General features: G+C 37.4%; 1 protein-coding gene across 4 annotated transcripts in view; it reads right to left on the bottom strand.

Annotated features, from left to right (window-relative positions):
* tpm2 (tropomyosin 2 (beta)) overlaps window positions 1-18,015 on the bottom strand; it is a 41,478-nt gene that overhangs the window by 6,330 nt on the left and 17,133 nt on the right. Inside the window, exons 4-9 of one of the 4 annotated variants that reach the window (XM_067574890.1) lie at window positions 12,287-12,404; window positions 11,512-11,582; window positions 9,034-9,109; window positions 6,910-6,972; window positions 6,708-6,777; window positions 324-742 (exon numbers count right to left, since the gene is read on the bottom strand). In XM_067574890.1, coding sequence (XP_067430991.1) covers window positions 660-742; window positions 6,708-6,777; window positions 6,910-6,972; window positions 9,034-9,109; window positions 11,512-11,582; window positions 12,287-12,404 — 481 coding nt within the window. In that variant the 3' untranslated portion in view covers window positions 324-659. Of the gene's footprint in view, window positions 1-323; window positions 743-6,707; window positions 6,778-6,909; window positions 6,973-7,698; window positions 7,775-9,033; window positions 9,110-11,511; window positions 11,583-12,286; window positions 12,405-18,015 lie in introns of those variants that run through there. The other 3 variants (XM_067574888.1, XM_067574889.1, XM_067574887.1) reach the window with 3 other exon arrangements.

Genomic DNA, 18,015 nt, shown 5'->3' with positions numbered 1-18,015 from the left:
CTACCTGTGTGAGTGGCACCTTATTATGCTGGTTAATCTGAAGTTTGACATGTGCAGTACTAACACTTAATTATGTAACATGTATACAACCAAAATCTATCTTATGTGTGATTATAATTATGTTATACATGTTATCAACCATTCATCATGTGTTTACACTAGTTACAGATATCCAAAAGAGGAGTATAAATGTATATTACAAATGCATCAGAAAAACTGTTTACAAGTACATGATGGTGTGCTACAAAGAAGTTATGCATTACTCATACACTGCTTGTAAATGTTGAATAGAGGAAGTAAATGAAAGCGAAAGAAAGCAAGACTGAAGGGAGTTGTAATACATTTATTACAGAGGGGGAGGGGAAACAGGTTTTACATGAATGTTTAAATAATGAGAAGACATTAAAGACGCTGGTGTAAGACACACAGCATTGACTGGGTGAGCAGTAACTAAACCTTCTGTAAAAAGACCAGTGCTGTGTAAACCAGATACAGCCTGGCACAACAGCTTATTGAAGGGTGAGTGGATTCAGTACATTTCATGACATTTCTAGAATCTTCCAGCTGATAGTACCACTGAGGAATGGAAGAAAACAACAGCAGGTAGGCGCAGAAGAGTTCAGAAAGGAAGGAGGAGCAGAGAGGAAGTGACAGAGCATCTACAGTGTAGTCATGTCATTGAGGGCCAGGTCCAGCTCCTCACTGAGAGCCTTGCCCTTCAGCTTCTGTGCATACACTTCATCTGGAGGAGGATACACACACACACACACACACACACAGATAGAGAGACAATGGACCGAGAAGACAGACGCACCCAACGGAAACAAAATGTGGTGAGGGGACAGGAAGCAGAAGTACAACACATTTAGAACAGGATTGAAACTGCTAAGCATCAAACACAATGACCAAGATTCACTGGAGTCAATGTCATCACATCAGCTGGTTACTACAGCTCACTCAGCACAAATAACAGCTACAGCAAACATTTTTCAGCTTGAAGCTGATTCAGCTTAAATGATATCATCCCTGATCTCTATAGACACAAACTGAACACACCATGCAGTGTTATCCACGAATACCCCATTCAACACCTCCATACTACACATGCCAGAGACAACGGGGTGAGTATCAGACCAAACATACACACTTCCTAGATCAGAAGGGCTCTTCTGACTTAAATTATTAGTGCATTCAAGTTGTTACAATTACACTCTCTGAATCCCTGTTGGATGTCCACACTTCCAAACAATACAAGCTGATGCTTGTCTAAGTCTATGACTTGTGAAACTTGATGTTTCAAGAAAATCTGATAATTTCACCACTAAAAAAAAAATCTTATTCTTATCTACTTTTCAAACCCAGAAACATATCTGGTAGAAACAAGCCCTACTATTTGCTACTAATGGTGGTACCATACTGTAGAAAGAATCATAACACAGTGTAAAAAGTAAAAGTAAGTGTCACATAAGTAAAAGTATAAAAAGTTAAAGTAATCATTATGCAGAATGGCCCCTTTTAGAGTGTTATTTTATTATGTATATGATGCATTAACATATAAGCAGCATTTTAATATTGTAGCTAATTGTAACTACTTTATATACTGTTGGGTAGTTTTATCTATAAAAACACATCAGTTTAATAAGTTGATTATACGTAGGTTTGGAGTGTAAAACATCACTATGTAAAATAAGTAGAAATTCAAGCTTTTAAATAAATGTCATGCATTTAGTGAATTCTTCATTAAATTGGAGTGAAATATAAAATGGAAACAAGAAGTACCCTTTGACCTGAGTTTTAGTACAGTACTTGTACTCAGTCATTTTCCCTCACTGTACATTTCATGTTACATTTGGGGGCAACCTCATGGTTTAGGGGATAAATCACCAACCATGAACCGCAACATCCTTGGTTAGCGTCCATCTGTCTGTCCGTACTGCAGTCAGCATGAAAATGCTAAAACAGTATTGGTAAGAAACTCAGTGGCTTGCAGAGAATGCTCACACATGCCCCCTTCTGGTTATAGTGTTGGACGTTTATTGGGATAGATGTTCCAAACATGCAGAAGCTGCTTTTGAATTTTATGTCTGCACTTTAAATATTATTTGCCACTTCTATGCTTTTTTAAAACTATTAAATATGATGAATTTATTTCACTTCATGTGTATCTGTCCAATTACTTCTGGACCCCTAAACTTTGGGCACTATGGGCCAAATCCACAAAAGGATTGTGCGGCTTTTGTGACCACTAAACTGATGCAAATGAGACAAAAAGATTAATTAACAATTCACAATTCACAATTCACAAAGCACCCGCAAACTGCAAAGTGCTCTGCCAAGAAAATATCATCATGGTGCGCCCGTGCCATCTGCATGTATGTAAATTAGGAAATATTCATACAGTCGGCGCAAAATTGCCCCTTTGTATGCGCATCTTTACAGGATTCTCAAAAAACAGTGCAAATTGCCACACGCAGTTAAAGTGGTGCTATTAACATCTTCAGAGAGTTATTAACTGCGCACACATTAACTCCTCACTCCCTCTTTCTCTCTGTCTCTCTCTCTCTCTCTTCAAATCTTCAAGTTTGTGAGGCTCGAATGATATTGAATTGATATTTAATGATATCAAGGGCGAAATCCTCAGTCATGTCCTGACAGCTCTGATGGAACTCAGGATTGATCCAGAAGTTCTACTTTATTTCAAACAATTCCACTGTATACATCTGAAATCTGTGTGTAACAGCTGATCTGTGCAGATGTGTAGCAGAACTCATTCATTAACATTAATTACTGTCAGATCCTGACTGATCTGGTGTTCTCAGTCAGTCAGTCTCAGTCAGATTAACAGCTTTAGCCTATTTTGATGGACATTTCAGTAGATTATGTTATAAATGCAAAATACTACAGAAGACAAAGAAGCAAAATACATGAAAGTTGGTTTGTGATTTTGGAGAGCTCTGTGTGTGTGCACCTCAAGACATGGAATGTGAGGCTTTTCTGTTCTATGCAGTTTTCATTATGGACTAATCTGTGTGCTGAAATGTGGAGAAAAGCCTGAAACAATGGAAACCTCTCCCCTCACTCAATCAGATGCAAAACAAGGGCAAATTGCACTCAGCTGCAAAACGTTATGGGTGTTTGCACCTGCATATCATTAGCGCAAAATCTTTTGTGAAATTTGCGCGTACAAATAATGCACAATTCACAGTGCTATTAGCGGGTGCAATCTATTCTTTGTGGATCTGGCCCTATGTGTTAAAAGGGTGTATGTCTAAAGCTGAGACTTTAATGTAGTATTCATTATTTTATTTCAAATTGATTGTGCTGAAGCACAGAGCCTGAAGAATAAAACATGTGTAACTAGCAGACGTGTTCATATACATTACCAGTCTTAAGTTTGGACACACCTTCCCATTCACTTGAATGACAAAGTGTGTCCAGCTTTTAACTGGTAACGTACGTGTGCTGCTCTCCTTTAACCTCACAGACATGGTCAGATGATGACATTTATGTAGTTTCCGCCATTGTAATGAAAGTAAAATTTGAGCTTTATACACAGCTGTGAAATCCATGTAGATGAGGGCACCACAGAAGTCACATCAAAAGCTCAGGGTGCCACTTGAGAGCACCCAGGCAAAATTTGACTGATTTGAGACACCCTAGGCCTTTACAAATCCTCACACAACTGTGCTTATCAAGGCCACAAAACTGCAAGGGTGAACACCACAGAAATAACGCTGCATCTGTCATTGGGTAAAAGTAAAACTGATGACCACTGTCTATTTACACACCAAGTATGAGTCTAGTCTCAGGTTGCATAACTAGGAAAGTAAAAATCACCAAATACAAACAAACAAAGAACAAAGTACAACAGTCAGTCTTTATATGAAAAATCTGTGCTCAGAGAGGCACAGAAAATTCTGAATGATCCAACGCACATCCTGAACTCTCGTTGAAGTGTTACCTTCAGGCCAATGGTTCAGAATCCCGAAATGCAGGCTGACCTGGTGTAAGAACTCATTCATTCCATCCTCCATTAAGATATTAAATAGCTACAAGTAGTGGAGTTTATTTTGAGACTAAGCTACTGTGATTTGACTGTTTACTTCTTGAGGGGTGTACTACGAAGCAAGTTCAACATATCCAGGCTTACTTTGTGTGAGCTGGCTCCACAAACCCTAAACTGGCACTCAGGCCCTGTTTACACCTGGTATTAACATGCGTCTCGGGTGATCCAATCACAAGTGGACAGCTCTAAGTACAGGTGTAAACGCACCCAAGATGTATTGCAGACGGATTGAGATCCGATCACTCAGACCACATTCGGAGGTGGTCTGGGCCGCATGTGGCCACATTCTTTTAGTATTGTAAACGCAATGCATCCTGGGCCACACTGACGGACTACCTACTCAACTGATGTCCTCTATTTTCCTGCACACTAGGCACAGGACCCTCCATCCAAAGCTGTTCAATTTGTTTGATAACAGGATAAACAAATTATTTTGTTTTTCATTTGAATTAAAAATATAATCCACCTCCCGTTTTGTCCTGTTTTTCTCATTCCCCTAAGCAGTTTTCCTCTTCAAGTCGACAATTAGAATAGAAATTAAAACATTAATTTTTCGCTTGTCTGTCTAAAAAAATATTTCAGAGGCTAAACGTTGCTGGATAGTTTCCTCTGTCCTGTCAAGTCGATAACTACAGTTTTTAGTTTTGCTGCGCTGCCTGACATAATGAGCTCCGGATTTATAAGGAGGACGGCTGCTTTACTCCAAACAGTATGAACCTGTACTGTGTGTGTAACAGCTGACCTTTTGATGTGTAGAAGAACACAGAATGTTAATTAACATTATATCCTGACCGATCCTGTCGGCGTGTCGGAGCATTAAATAATCAATGAAGTTATGCTGCTATGTCTTGTGCGTAAATGCACACAGTGTCTCTGAATGGAGAGGCGTAGCTGCAGGGAGATCGCTGCATATAACTCTCTCTCTCTCTCTCTCTCTATATATATATATATATATATATATATATATATATATATATATTACGACGCGACGCTAGAGTGAATCAATAGGACGGGCATTTGATTTTTGGAGGGGACACGATGTATTGGATATTTGTTTATCCTGTTATCAAACAACTTGAACACAGCTTTGGACAGAGCGCACCCCGAGTCCTCACACCAGTTAATAACAAACGAATTTGGTCTTTGAAAATGGACATCATGTCCGTGTTTATTTGCATATAGAGCGGGGAAGTGAGATCCGATCACAAGTGGTCACTCAGGACGCATGTGGAGATGCATGTTAATGCCAGGTATAAACAGGTTCCTCAGAGATAAGTGGTATCACGACGGTGGTTATCAACTCTCTGCTGGCAGAAAATTGCTGATCGTGTAAATTAGTAAGTTAATATATTTATTTTACCACTCAATGCACTCTCAGTGCCTCCCACATTCAGAGGTCTGACTCTGTCCCATGATGAGGGATAAGTGGAAATCACTTTAGTTTTTGGCCAAATCAAAGTGAACTTAATTTTATAGATTGATATCTGTGATTATCTGTGATAAATACCAATAGACTAATCAATCTTCTGTCTTTTTTTTAGTTCAAAGTATTTTTTTCATTTAGTTTTTATTAGCTTTTTTTTCCACAACTTGAAATGCAGTTTGATATATTTTAACATAATCCCATCCAACAAGTAACCATAACCTATTGCGCCATTATAAATTTACAAAATCATATATCAAAACAACTGTATGATAAAAGACTAATTAAGTTTCCAATCTGTGTTCTAATAGCTGCAGTACCAGCAGTGTTAAACGGACTTTGCAGCAAATCGGGTAGTTAGTAAAAGGGGTGGCCGAAACTCGAAACATAACCTGCTCTGGACCAGGTTAAGTTTGCAGCATAAGTTACCATGGTGATCTAGCCAGGTTAAAAGAGAGCCACCTTTGTGACACTGAAAACTATGGCTTTAGTCTCAACGTACCTCGCTAACCCACTAATCTTGCTTCGTAGTACACCCCGCTGGTCTGATTTTATTGGGCTTTTTTATTGAAACTATGGTCTATTTATTGTGGCTATTTACAGTAGTGGTACTGTATGATTTTATTTATGGTATAGGATATGATGATTTGATTATTTATTATGATTTTATTTATGGAATAGGATACAAATGACTTGATTATTTATTATCTGGTTTGACAATATTTTGCTTTTTTAAATTATTGTTTTTATTTCCTTTTCTTCTCTACTCCTTTTTATTATCCCTAAAAATATACTGTGTCACTCAACATGAATTTAAGCACGTTTAAACACATTAAGTACATTTAATCTTGAATGTATGTATGATCTATGTTTTACATGCACATGTGCATTGTGACATTGTTGTAAGTGTAATGTGTGATGCGGTGGCTTGGAGCCCAAGACAAATTTCCCTTGCGGGAAATAAAGTACATCTTATCTCATCTTATCTTATCTTATCTTATCTTATCTTATCTTATCTTATCTTATCTTAAATGACCAGTAATTGAGTTTGAGGTGATTTGATCCTTGCAATCATCACTGTCAATTCACCTTCAACAGTAGAACTGGGATCAGTGAAGTTGTTTGTTACTGTAAGATTATTCAGTGCAGGACAGCAAGCAAGCATGTTACTGGTGTCAGTGGAAGTATTGGCAGAGACAACAGGTGAGTGTTGAATACCTTCCAAATCGTCGATGGTCTTCTCCAGCTTGGCCACAGACCTCTCTGCAAACTCTGCACGGGTCTCAGCCTGGAGCACACACCACAGCACATTATCACACACAGCATTTACTAACTCTCTGTTCATTTACTTCATAAGAAAGAGTAAGCAACAGTAAAAGAAACAATAACTATCTAACAGAAATGAATGAAGAAATTTCACCTCTTTAAGTTTGTCAGTAAGAACTTTAATTTCCTCTTCATATTTGTCCTCCTTTTGCGAGTACTGAAATCAAAAAATAAAAGGTATTAACAAAGTACAATTAAAATACATTTACTGCTATTAATTACTAGAGGGAGACAGACATAAATGGATTTCAAATACACTTCTTTGCTATATTACTTTAGGAGATAATTGATCATTTTTTAAAGAAGGACAAGTAGGATAATTGTGTATAACTGGGTGTGACACACATAATGAAACAGTAAAACATTTACTGCAGTTTTTCCAGAATCCTCAAAAACTCTAACTCTAACTTCTAACCATGTAGATAAAAAAATATTCAGTCTGCTAATAAAACTTTAAATTTTACTTCACATTGTACAGTGTGAGTCCAAATTGAAATGTTTTATTGTCAGGGACAGACCAAGATGTAATGATAACATACTGTATGAGAGACACAAAGTAGGGATACTTGTTACCATTTAAAGAAACTTTCTTCTGGTCAAATGAAGGAAAAAAAACTGAAACCAAGGATCATTTGTTCAAGGACTTTCCTCCTTCTGAACTTTTGGTTCATGTGCAGTTTTTCATGTTTCTACAGTAGGTTAATGAGGACAGTTTAATGCAACACATCCTCATAATTAAATGACCACATAGGTCGATTGTACCATGCACTCCAGAACGACCCATTGGAAAGTTTTCTAATAATATAAACATCAGTATGAACAGCATATATGCAGCCTGACTGGCCGATTCTGAGGCTGAATGCCCCTCTAGCTCCTTCTGTACCTTCTCAGCCTGGGCCTCCAGTGACTTCAAGTTGTTGGTGACATTTTTCAATTCTTCCTCAAGGTCACCTGATTTACTGAGCAATGTAAGAAAAAGGAAAAGCAAGAGAAGAAAAAGGAGTGATTTGAAAGGTAGGACAGCAGAAGAGATCAAACCCTGACACTGTTTATAGAACCACTCCAACATTTTTGTCTTACTCAGAGACAGAGGAAGGACATCTATCATTGAACTGGTCGGTTTACATCTGACTCTGAGTAAAACAGCGATGAAGGGTTTCAGCAAAATGCCAAGAAAAAATGTAGGTAATTGGTAACAGGAGTCATGACACTACCCTGGATGGATGGCAGATTACAGCCAAAATGTAGATTTATCAGATCAATCATAAATTAAAGTGTAAGTCTCTTGTCATTCTATATTTTTCTTATTGTCATCAAATCCAATGTAAAGACCAAAATCAACGTGTTAGTCTGTCTGTCAATACTTTCTGACTTCCCTAACAACTCCAAGCTCATTGACTCCTACTGAAGACATGACCTGTGATGCCGCAGCATGTGGTTGCTTTATGGATTCTTTGAGCTGTTTTTCACCTCTCAAGCTACTTACAGGCTGTCATTGTGATTGGTGGAGATAGTTGGGCCTGAACACAGTTTGATAGGAGGCTCTGCAGACAGACTCAGGACTGAAAATATGCTGCCACCTCCTCCACATATTTCTGGTTAAAAAAATAATTTATTCTACATTTTAATTTACAGTTAATATTCTTGTAAAAAGACGCTAGAATTGAACATCAATTAAAGACGTGTCTGGGACCATGTGACCGCATTGTCCTTGGTTTGACTTTGGCTGGAGACCTTTGTTGCATGTCAAAATGCAACAAAGCACAATGCTAAAATAAATCATAAAAAAAGTTGATGCGGTAAAGTACAGCCCTCTTTTTAGTAAAGATGCAAACATAATGTTATCTGCGGATCAAACCACAAGTGATTTTAAGTAGTGATGGTACATTATGCAAAGCATGATAACCAATTCCATCATAATCATCATCATCTGCCAGATAATTATTAAATGAATAAAAAATCACAACACTGCATTCAGTTGTTTTTTTTGTCAAGTTTAAGACCTATTATATCCCCCTAAATAATGAACACTTTCATGTGATTTGTTGACAAGAGGAATAATATAAAATATCACCAGACCTATCCTTTAAGTAGTGCTTGGAGGACATGCATAATGTCATAGGGTGTGAGTGCAGGTTAGACAGAGAACAGAGAGAGGAGTGTAGAGGCTGCAGGTTGGAGGAGCACAAGGCAGCAGGTCAGTTTGTACAGTAAGTACCTCTTCCTCTCCGCACATCATGGACTTCATATTTTGGTCCATTAGTCTGAGCTCCTCCTCCAGCTCCCTCACTCGCCTGCAGGGGTTAGTCCACAGCAGGACGTCGGGCGTGGGGGAGGACAGTGGGAAGGGTAGCCATAACACAATACAAGTCCCATACAGGCGGTGGTGATGTATTGAGGCATGCATTACATGAAAACACACAAGAAGAGAACACAAAACACTCATCCAGGGGCCTGTACCACGGAGCCTGATTAGTGTGCTAGCCAGCTATCTTTGGGCTTAACTTAGGTTTTCCAGTATCAAGAAGGTGGCACACTTTTAACCCTGGTAAATCACCATGGTAACCTGCTCAGAGGATCAGATCAAACCCTGCCAGCAGCCCGGCCACCAACCTGTTCTAGGCTTCCATTTCCACTCTGGTTTTAAAAGAGAGCTTCTAATAAATGGAGGGATAGATTACAACACTAAACACATACTGATGATTTTAGCTGCATTTTAATTGTTTCTTCATTCCCCAAGAAATTGTTGACAGTGTTGATGATTTTATTACTCTTAATGATTCTATCAGCGCATCTTAGAATAATACAAGGCGACTTTGTGAAGATAGTTGGAGGAAGATAGTTGTAAATAAAAACTAAACTCTTAACTGTCTCTTAACTGTCACTATAAATCAATATTTCCGGCAGATACACTGTGGCGGTACTGAATGGGTGACTCCTACAACACCTCATCAGGCATTAACTACTTTTTCTCCCTAAAAGTAATGTCAGACTGTTAATTTAACCTTTTTATGTGCATCACCTATTCAGAATAATTTCAGTTCATTATCTGACTAAAAAGCAAAAAATACTCACTCTACTAAAGATATACACTCACTGACCACTTTATTAGGTACACGTGTGCAGTCTAATGCCATCCAGTACAACAACTCTGCCATAAATTCTACTTTCATGAAGCTCATACATTTTCTGTTTTCGTTGACATTGTCAGAAAGGTGATAATTCTACTTTGTTTATTATTGAGGTAGTTGTGGTGTACTGGAGTGCATTATATTAAAAAGTGTTCCTAATATTTTGCCTCTTCATGTACAGATGGGTGACAAGTTAAAGGAAAAACCGGTACAGGCTGGACCCAAACCATGCCAGCAAAATGCCCCCCAAAGCATAACAGAGCTATCAGATCCCCTCACTGTAGGGGTCAAGCAGTCAGACCTGTACCAGTTTTTCCTTTAATTTGTCACCCATCTGTATGTTGGACAAAATATTAGGAACATCATTCAACATAATGCACTCCAGTACACCACCACCACCCACTACGGCCTCAATAATAAACATAAAGTAGAATTATCACCTTTCTGACAATGTCAACAAAAACTGAAAATATATAAGCTTTGTAAAAGTAGGATTTATGGCAGAGCTGTTGTATTGGATTGCATTAGATTGCACAGGTGTTCCTAATAAAGTGGCCCGTGAGTGTATGTATTAATTCCCACACTTATTTGAAGCCTTGGTATTAATATTTGGAAATTATTTCTAGTGTTTCTACATCTTATTCTATTGTAGTTATGTGATTATATTGTTTACATTTCACCCTGTTGAATATGACTTTTTGCTATCACTATATATATATATCATATGAAATACTTCTCTCTTCTTCATTCTTCATTCAATTCTGCAGCTGTCACTTGTAATGAACAACCCCGCCTCTTTCACATGAACACACTCATAGCTGGATAACCTAAAGTTAACAGAGCTGGTTGATAGCCAGCTTCATGATACCGGTCATGAACGACGGCCAATGTGGCTCAGTGAAGCCAAATAACCCAAAGAGAGCTAGACTAAGCTGAACTAAGTTGAACTTGATTTGTCGTACAGGCCTCTGGTCTCTATGTGATTAATGCATATGTTATGCCTTATTCCTACAGCTGGTGATTCATACATGGCTACATGAGGCTAGAGTACAAGAAAATATTGCACTAGTGCTGACATGGTTAGTTGAGTAATCATTTAGTCAATCAACAGAAAATAAATTGACAAACATTTTTAATAAGTGATTAATTGTTTATGTTGTGTATAAAACAAAAGTGCCACACGTAGGTTTCAGCTTCTCCAAAGTGTGGATATGCTACTGTTCTTTGTTTCATAATATGGTCAGCTGATTTCTTAGGGTTTTGGACTGTTTGTTGGATAAAATGAGCTATTTGACATTGTATAGCACAAACAGTCAATCAATGAATTAACAACAATCATTAGTTGCAGTTGTTAAGGGAATCATTATAACATATCCATTATACATTTACAATTCCCAGTACTATAAATGTTATTGTAAAGTAAGAAATTAATCAATGACAGGTTAATATGTGAGATCACACGCTGTCATAGTAGTGATCATGTGATCTCTTCTATGAATAAACATGAATAATGTACAGTGGCTTTTATGTTGGTTTAAGTTTGCATAGTGCAGGTGTTGACTTACGCCTCAGCCACCTCAGCACGCTCCTCTGAACGTTCCAGATCACCCTCCAGGATCACTAGTTTGCGTGCAACCTGCAGACATTCAGCACACACTGAATCTGAATCTGTCTAGTTAGTAGAAGAATTCTCATTTCTTACTGTTTAGAAAGAAGATCTGCCTATATACTAACCTTTAGCATTTAGACAACAAACTACAGCTCTCTTTGTAAAAGTACAGGTTCCTGTTTCTCACTGTTGCCATTTCAATTTCATACTACATACTGTACTAGTTGTGTATAATATGTAGTTGTCCCATGTCATTTCCAAATCATAAACTCATTACTTGCCCTTCACCAAATTTAACAGCAAAAGTTAGTTTAGTAAATTTACAGAAATAATGGATGCTTTTTACAATTTGCTTTTATTACTTCCAAATAAACTTTAGAACATTTGGTGTGTTACAGTCATAATCATCATACTGATGAATATTTTGTTGAAGAGTCTAATGTGAGGTATCATCTGTTGCCTGTCTGGTAGTCTGCAATAACAAGCAAATCTTTAACTCTTACTTTAGTATAACTAATTTTCTTTTCTTTTTTCTGTATCTTAGTATAGATGGCAGATTGGATGCCAGATAATGATTTAATTCATGAATTTAAGTCACTCACTTTCCAGTGCGAGTGCACCACAAACTCAAAACCTGTTTAGAATTAGTTTGTTGTATCTATATGTTGTGTGGAATTAGGACACAGTTTCTGTTTATGATGAAAGACCATGAAAACTAGTGAATCCCCCACCTCTTCATATTTGCGGTCGGCCTCCTCAGCAATGTGTTTAGCCTCCTTCAGCTGCATCTCCTGGATCTCCATTTTCTCCTCATCCTTTGTTGCTCTGTTCTCAATAACCTTCATTCCTCTGAATGACAAAAAAAAAACAATGCAAAGCAGCCAGTCAGAAACTACTGTATACAGTCAGTATTCTGGTTCTGGGGCTAACTGTAACATCTACCTACATCAAAGTCATGAATGTTGAGAGATTCAATAAGTTTAAGTGCTAGATCTGAGTATCACTGTAATTGTTTAGAGGGGCACTTTACACATCATGATCAGTTTATTTCTCACAAATGCTACTCAGTTTGTAAAATCATTTCTTCTTTGGCTCAAAAAGGAGCTTCCAACTTCCAACTATAAGAATAACATAACAGACATAATTCTACTCTCAATAGGAGAATACATTCAGCATGGTAACATGACATTGGTTAAATAAAGTAATAATAAAAATCAACATATTTCAAAATAATAAAATAAATTAAAGAGACAATAATATAAAATAATAACTTAATAATAACTAAGATTTATTGTATCATACTAGTTGTATGAGCACATTTCTTTATTTATTTAGTTCAGAATTTGGATAGACTCAAAATACTTACTTTCCCAGTAATATTAATGAGTTCATAGTCCACTGAACTTTTTTTGTTTTGTTTTCATAGTGTAATATTACATCCTTGGCTTCCATCTTAATTGAATGATTGGTTTGAGTGTCAAAATAGCCCTCTTTTTTTTTTTTTTTACCAGAATCCTGATGTGTACTGACATTCATAAAATATATGTTTAGTTGTTTCTTCATTTTTACAAAATTCACATTTGTTATCAATATCCACAAATCTTGAGACAAATTTGTTGGTGGGATAAATATTATGCACAATTTTGCAATGTACTTCTTCAAATTTTTTGGGCATAACAAATTTGTATGGGAGAGGCCATGTTGTTTCCCACTGAATGTTAGAAAAATGTGAGCTCCACACAAATTTCCCCCATGGAGTAATTTTCCTTCTGCTGTAGAAATAATTCCTTATATGTTTATTTATCATTTTTAATATTTATTCCGTTCCACTAGGGATAGCATTTATTACCGTTTGATATTCTTTATAAGTACCAGGAAAGTTTTAGATCTGAGAAATTCCTCATAACTGAGAATTTAAGCTTTGTCATTTTGTCGGTCTGCAAGAAAAAATATATTCCTATTAATCTAATGTTGCAAATATAGTGATAGTTTATTCTTTCCGGTTATGTACTCATTGTTCCAAAGCATAATTTTGCTGCTGGAAGAACCTGTTGATGAAGTTTAGACACCTTTAGTGGTAATTTTTTTTCATCATAATCACATAGTAATAAATGGTAAACCTCCCATTTTTCCAAAAATATTCTGCAGTATGAAGTACCAAAAGGATTCTTGAACTTTCAAATGTTCATTTATCCATTTTAATTTTAAGGCATAGTTCAGTATTCTCCATGCATTCTTCGCTTCTCGGACCTGCTAAAATCTCATTTTTCAAATGATGGCATTTTTTCAAATAAAATTAATTATAGTGTTGTTTATTTACTTACCGAGGGATTGTTGAATAAAAAGGGAGAGGGTAGGGTAAACAGATCTAGAGATACTATCTACTTTACTCAAAAGAACTCTGCCTAACAAGGACAAGTCTCTTTGAAGCCGCATGTTCAATTTAATTTTTTTTTTTTTTTGTATTTTGAGCACAAAATTATTTTCTTGTAGTTCCTTAAGATTTTTGGAGATATGGATTCCAAGGTATTTAACACTTTTTTAAATTGATATATCAAACATTAAAGTTTCCTTAGTGTTATACAGACTTAAGATGTCACATTTTGATACACCGCGTTTTAATCCTGATGCCAGAGAGAATTAATATATCTTATTCATTATTTTCTCAATTTGAGGTTTGTTATTTAAAGGACAATTTGATGTTTGTTTGTTTTTTCAAAAGACATAGTACTAAAAAAGGACTGTGTCATCAGCTAATTGAGTTATTCTAATCTCTCTCCCAAAAACCCTTAGCCCTTGGAAATGATGGCAATGTAAAATATGTATTGAAAGCAATTCAACAACTATAAGAAAGAAAAATGGAAAACCGGGGCAACCTTAGCAGACTGATCTGTGAACTGAAAATATCTTAGTGGTATTTGGAAATAGCATGACACAGCTACTGATGTCTTTACAGAGCATTCTAACATTGGAAATGAATATTTTAAGAAAGCCAAGAAGTAACTTAATAGGAACTGATGCTCCACTGTGTCGAATGCCTTGTTAAAATCAAAATGAAAGCGTCTGATTCTACATATTCAGAGTAATCTAATAGATCAAGAATAAGCCTAATGTTACAACTTATATGTTGATAAGCCATGAAGCCAGTTTGTGTTTCATATATGATTTCACTCCCTATGATTTCACTGGCAAAGATTAGTGAGAGTATTTTGTAGTCTACATTTAGTAATGTTATTGGTCTCCTGTTATCCATCAAACAATGATCTTTGTCTAGTTTGGGAAGCAGTGTTATTATACCCTGCTTCATAGTTGTAGTCATTTCTTCATTATCTATACATAACATATTGAAAAGCATAGTTTCAATTATATTCCAGAAACACATATAAAATTCAGTGGGAAGACCATCCATTCTTGGAGATTTTTGTTTTTTCATTTTGTTAACAGCTTCAAGTATTTCAGATTTTGATACAGGTTTATCACAGTAAACTTTAAATTCATTTGATATTTGTGGAGTAAATTCTCTTACAATATTGATAAATTTGTCACACTCTGGCTATAGCTGGAACTATATAAATCAGAAAAGAATTGAAAAGTGTAATTCGCTACATCAGAAGGATTGGAATTTACACAGTTATTTATTTTTAAAGACATAATATTATTTCTCATATAATTTCTTTTTTTCAGTGCAAAAAATAGCTTCTATTCTTCTTACTTTCCTCCATTTTGCTCTAGAGCGTATAAAGGCTCCTTTGGTCATATTAATATATAATTGGTCTATTTCTTCATTCAGACTTGTCAATTTAGATCCTTTCTCTACTGTAAGAGTTTCTTTGTTTATTAAGATGTTTAGTTCTTTTATAGTTTCAATTTCTTTGATATTGTCACGTTTTTTAAAATTTCTTTACCATGCTTAATGGCTGATTCTCTGATTACATTACATTTTCTGATTTACATTTGAAGAATTCCCATTTTTGTACATTACTAAGTTCATTGAGACTGAGAAAGTGACCAACAGTTGCTTCCACTGATTTATAAAAGGTTTAATCTTTCAACAAGTTACAACTAAATTTCCAATAACCATGTGTTTTTTTGTTTGTTCTAGTGGATTAGCAAGGGTGATGACTATCATTTTGTGATCTGAGAAAGGGGTGTAGCTGTGTAATGTTTAAGAAACAAACTGCAGAATAGGGAAGGTTAATAACCATAGGTCCATTTGAGATTGGAGAGAACCACAAACATTACTCCATGTATAATCTTTTTGGTGAGGATGCATATACAATAGCGCCAGACATCAATGACATTAAGTTGTTCCCATAAGTATGATATTGCTTTAAACCTTGAGTGGGGGCTATTCTTGCTGGTAATCTATCCATTTGGTCATCAGCTGCATCATTCAAGTCGCCGCCAATAATTAAATGAGAATTTTTGTATTTCTCCTTCATCTTTTTTAATTCTACTGCTATGTGGGTAACTTGTTTTTTGCCAAAGCATTGTTGTTATATCCATAAATATTATTCACGACTAGAACCACATTATTTGTTCTAAGAACCAGGATAATCCATCTACCCTCTTTAGATGAGATTCGGCAACATCTCCTTTAAATTTACTGAACATTCGACCAAAGCACAGTAATATTAGTAATATTAGTGTTTCACAATGACAAATCAACAATATGAACATCGATGTATGTCCCTCTGTTCTTCCCACCACCAAAGACTAGGGATGCACAATATTGGATTTTGCCGATATCCGATATGCCGATATTTCCAACTCATTGTGGCCAATTGCTAATGCCGATACCGATATATGCACATATTTTTTTCCAGCTGGCTGAGGAGACTATTACACATGCAATCATAGAAGTATGATCAAGAAAGACAATATATGAAGGAAGCACTTAAGAAGACTGGAGTTCAGGAGCTCAGCGTTAAAACTTTAATGAACTTGCCAAGCGGGTGGAGCAGTACAGTTTTCTTCGAGTTTATTAGACAGACATTATTAATGTGTAGGATTTAATCTCTGGTCCATACTCTGGAGCAGAAGGTGGCTTTAATGCACCTAATACGCTGGTTGCCAACCTCCGTTATAAACCAAAAAGAAGAAGTTTTTTTTTTTGGTACATCCTGTCAGCCAAGGTGTTTCCTATCTGTGCAGCCGAACATAGCAGCTCCTCCGCGGACTATTTTACCCTAACGGTCCCGGTGCTTCCTCTGCAGGCTCCACTTCACTCAAGCTGCCCATCAGATCGGCTGCTTCTTCCCACTTTAACCTGAATAACAAACTGGGGCTCGGTGCTCTGGTTGGATCCACACGGAGAGCCAGGGTTAACATTAGCTGAGAGGCTAGAGGAGCGTTAGCAGCAGCAAGGCCGGAGGGAAGCACAGCCAGCTAGCCTCCGCTAGAAGAAGCAGCTGGTCTGACGGGCGGCTTGAGTGAAGTGGAGCCTGCGGAGGAAGCACCGGGACCGTCAGGGTGAAACAGTCTGTGGAGGGAAGCAATATAGGCAGCGGAGGAGAAGGCAACAAATTGGCCCCTCATAATCAGCAGAAAATGTTCATTTCAGGCCAATGCCGATATTTCATTTTGGAGCTTATATCGGCCGATACCGATGACGTGCCGATAATATCGTGCATCCCTACCAAAGACCATATGATCTGTCCAGATTTGGTCACAGTCTGATCGGGTAGAGGGGCTGTGGGTGTAGCCACACTCTGACTGACAGGAACAGTCTCTAACATGGTGGCTCCATCAGAGTTGGTGTCTGTCCCTGTCCTCTCATGGGTGCTGCTTCGATGGGTTGGGGAACTGGCCCTAGGTCGAGGGAATGGCTTTTCTTCCACAGCTCTGCTCCTTGCTGCATCCTGATGACAAAGGATCTTGGGGTGGTGCTCTCACTTGAGATCACCACTGGCGCAGACCACCACTTTTCATGGTCCAACTTGGAGAATACAACATCTCCTGGTCACAGGGCTGGTAAAGGCTTTGCTCCATGACAGCAGTTGAAATAGTGAGCCTGTTTAGCATTTTCCCTCCTGTCCTTTTCATTCACAGCTATCCTGCTGGGCCATTTTGGCAGGAGATTTTTCTTCAGAGAGGGGAGTGTGATTCTGATTTTTCTCCTCATCTATAGCGTGGCTGGGCTGAAGCCTGTGGTGGAGCAGGGAGTGGACCTATAACTCATTCTATAGCGGCTTGTGGTCAGTTCCTAGCTTAAACTACTCAAGTCCATTGAGGTATCGATCAAACCTCTCACACACTCATACACCCACCCGACATTCCTCTTCTATTTGGGTGTAGCATGTTTCTGTGAGGTGTCTGGTGCAATATCCCACAGGTTTCCACTGCTTCCCATGGAGTTGAAGGAGTACACCCCCTAATCCAAAACTACTTGTGTCCGCTGACCAAGCAGTGGGCTTGCTCACGTTGTAGTAAGCAAGTACTGGTGCAGTTGTCAACAAGC

This window comes from Thunnus thynnus, chromosome 19 (assembly GCF_963924715.1).
Source record: "Thunnus thynnus chromosome 19, fThuThy2.1, whole genome shotgun sequence".
Classification (NCBI taxonomy): Eukaryota; Metazoa; Chordata; class Actinopteri; order Scombriformes; family Scombridae; genus Thunnus; species Thunnus thynnus.
This window is presented reverse-complemented; position numbering and strand designations above follow the sequence as displayed.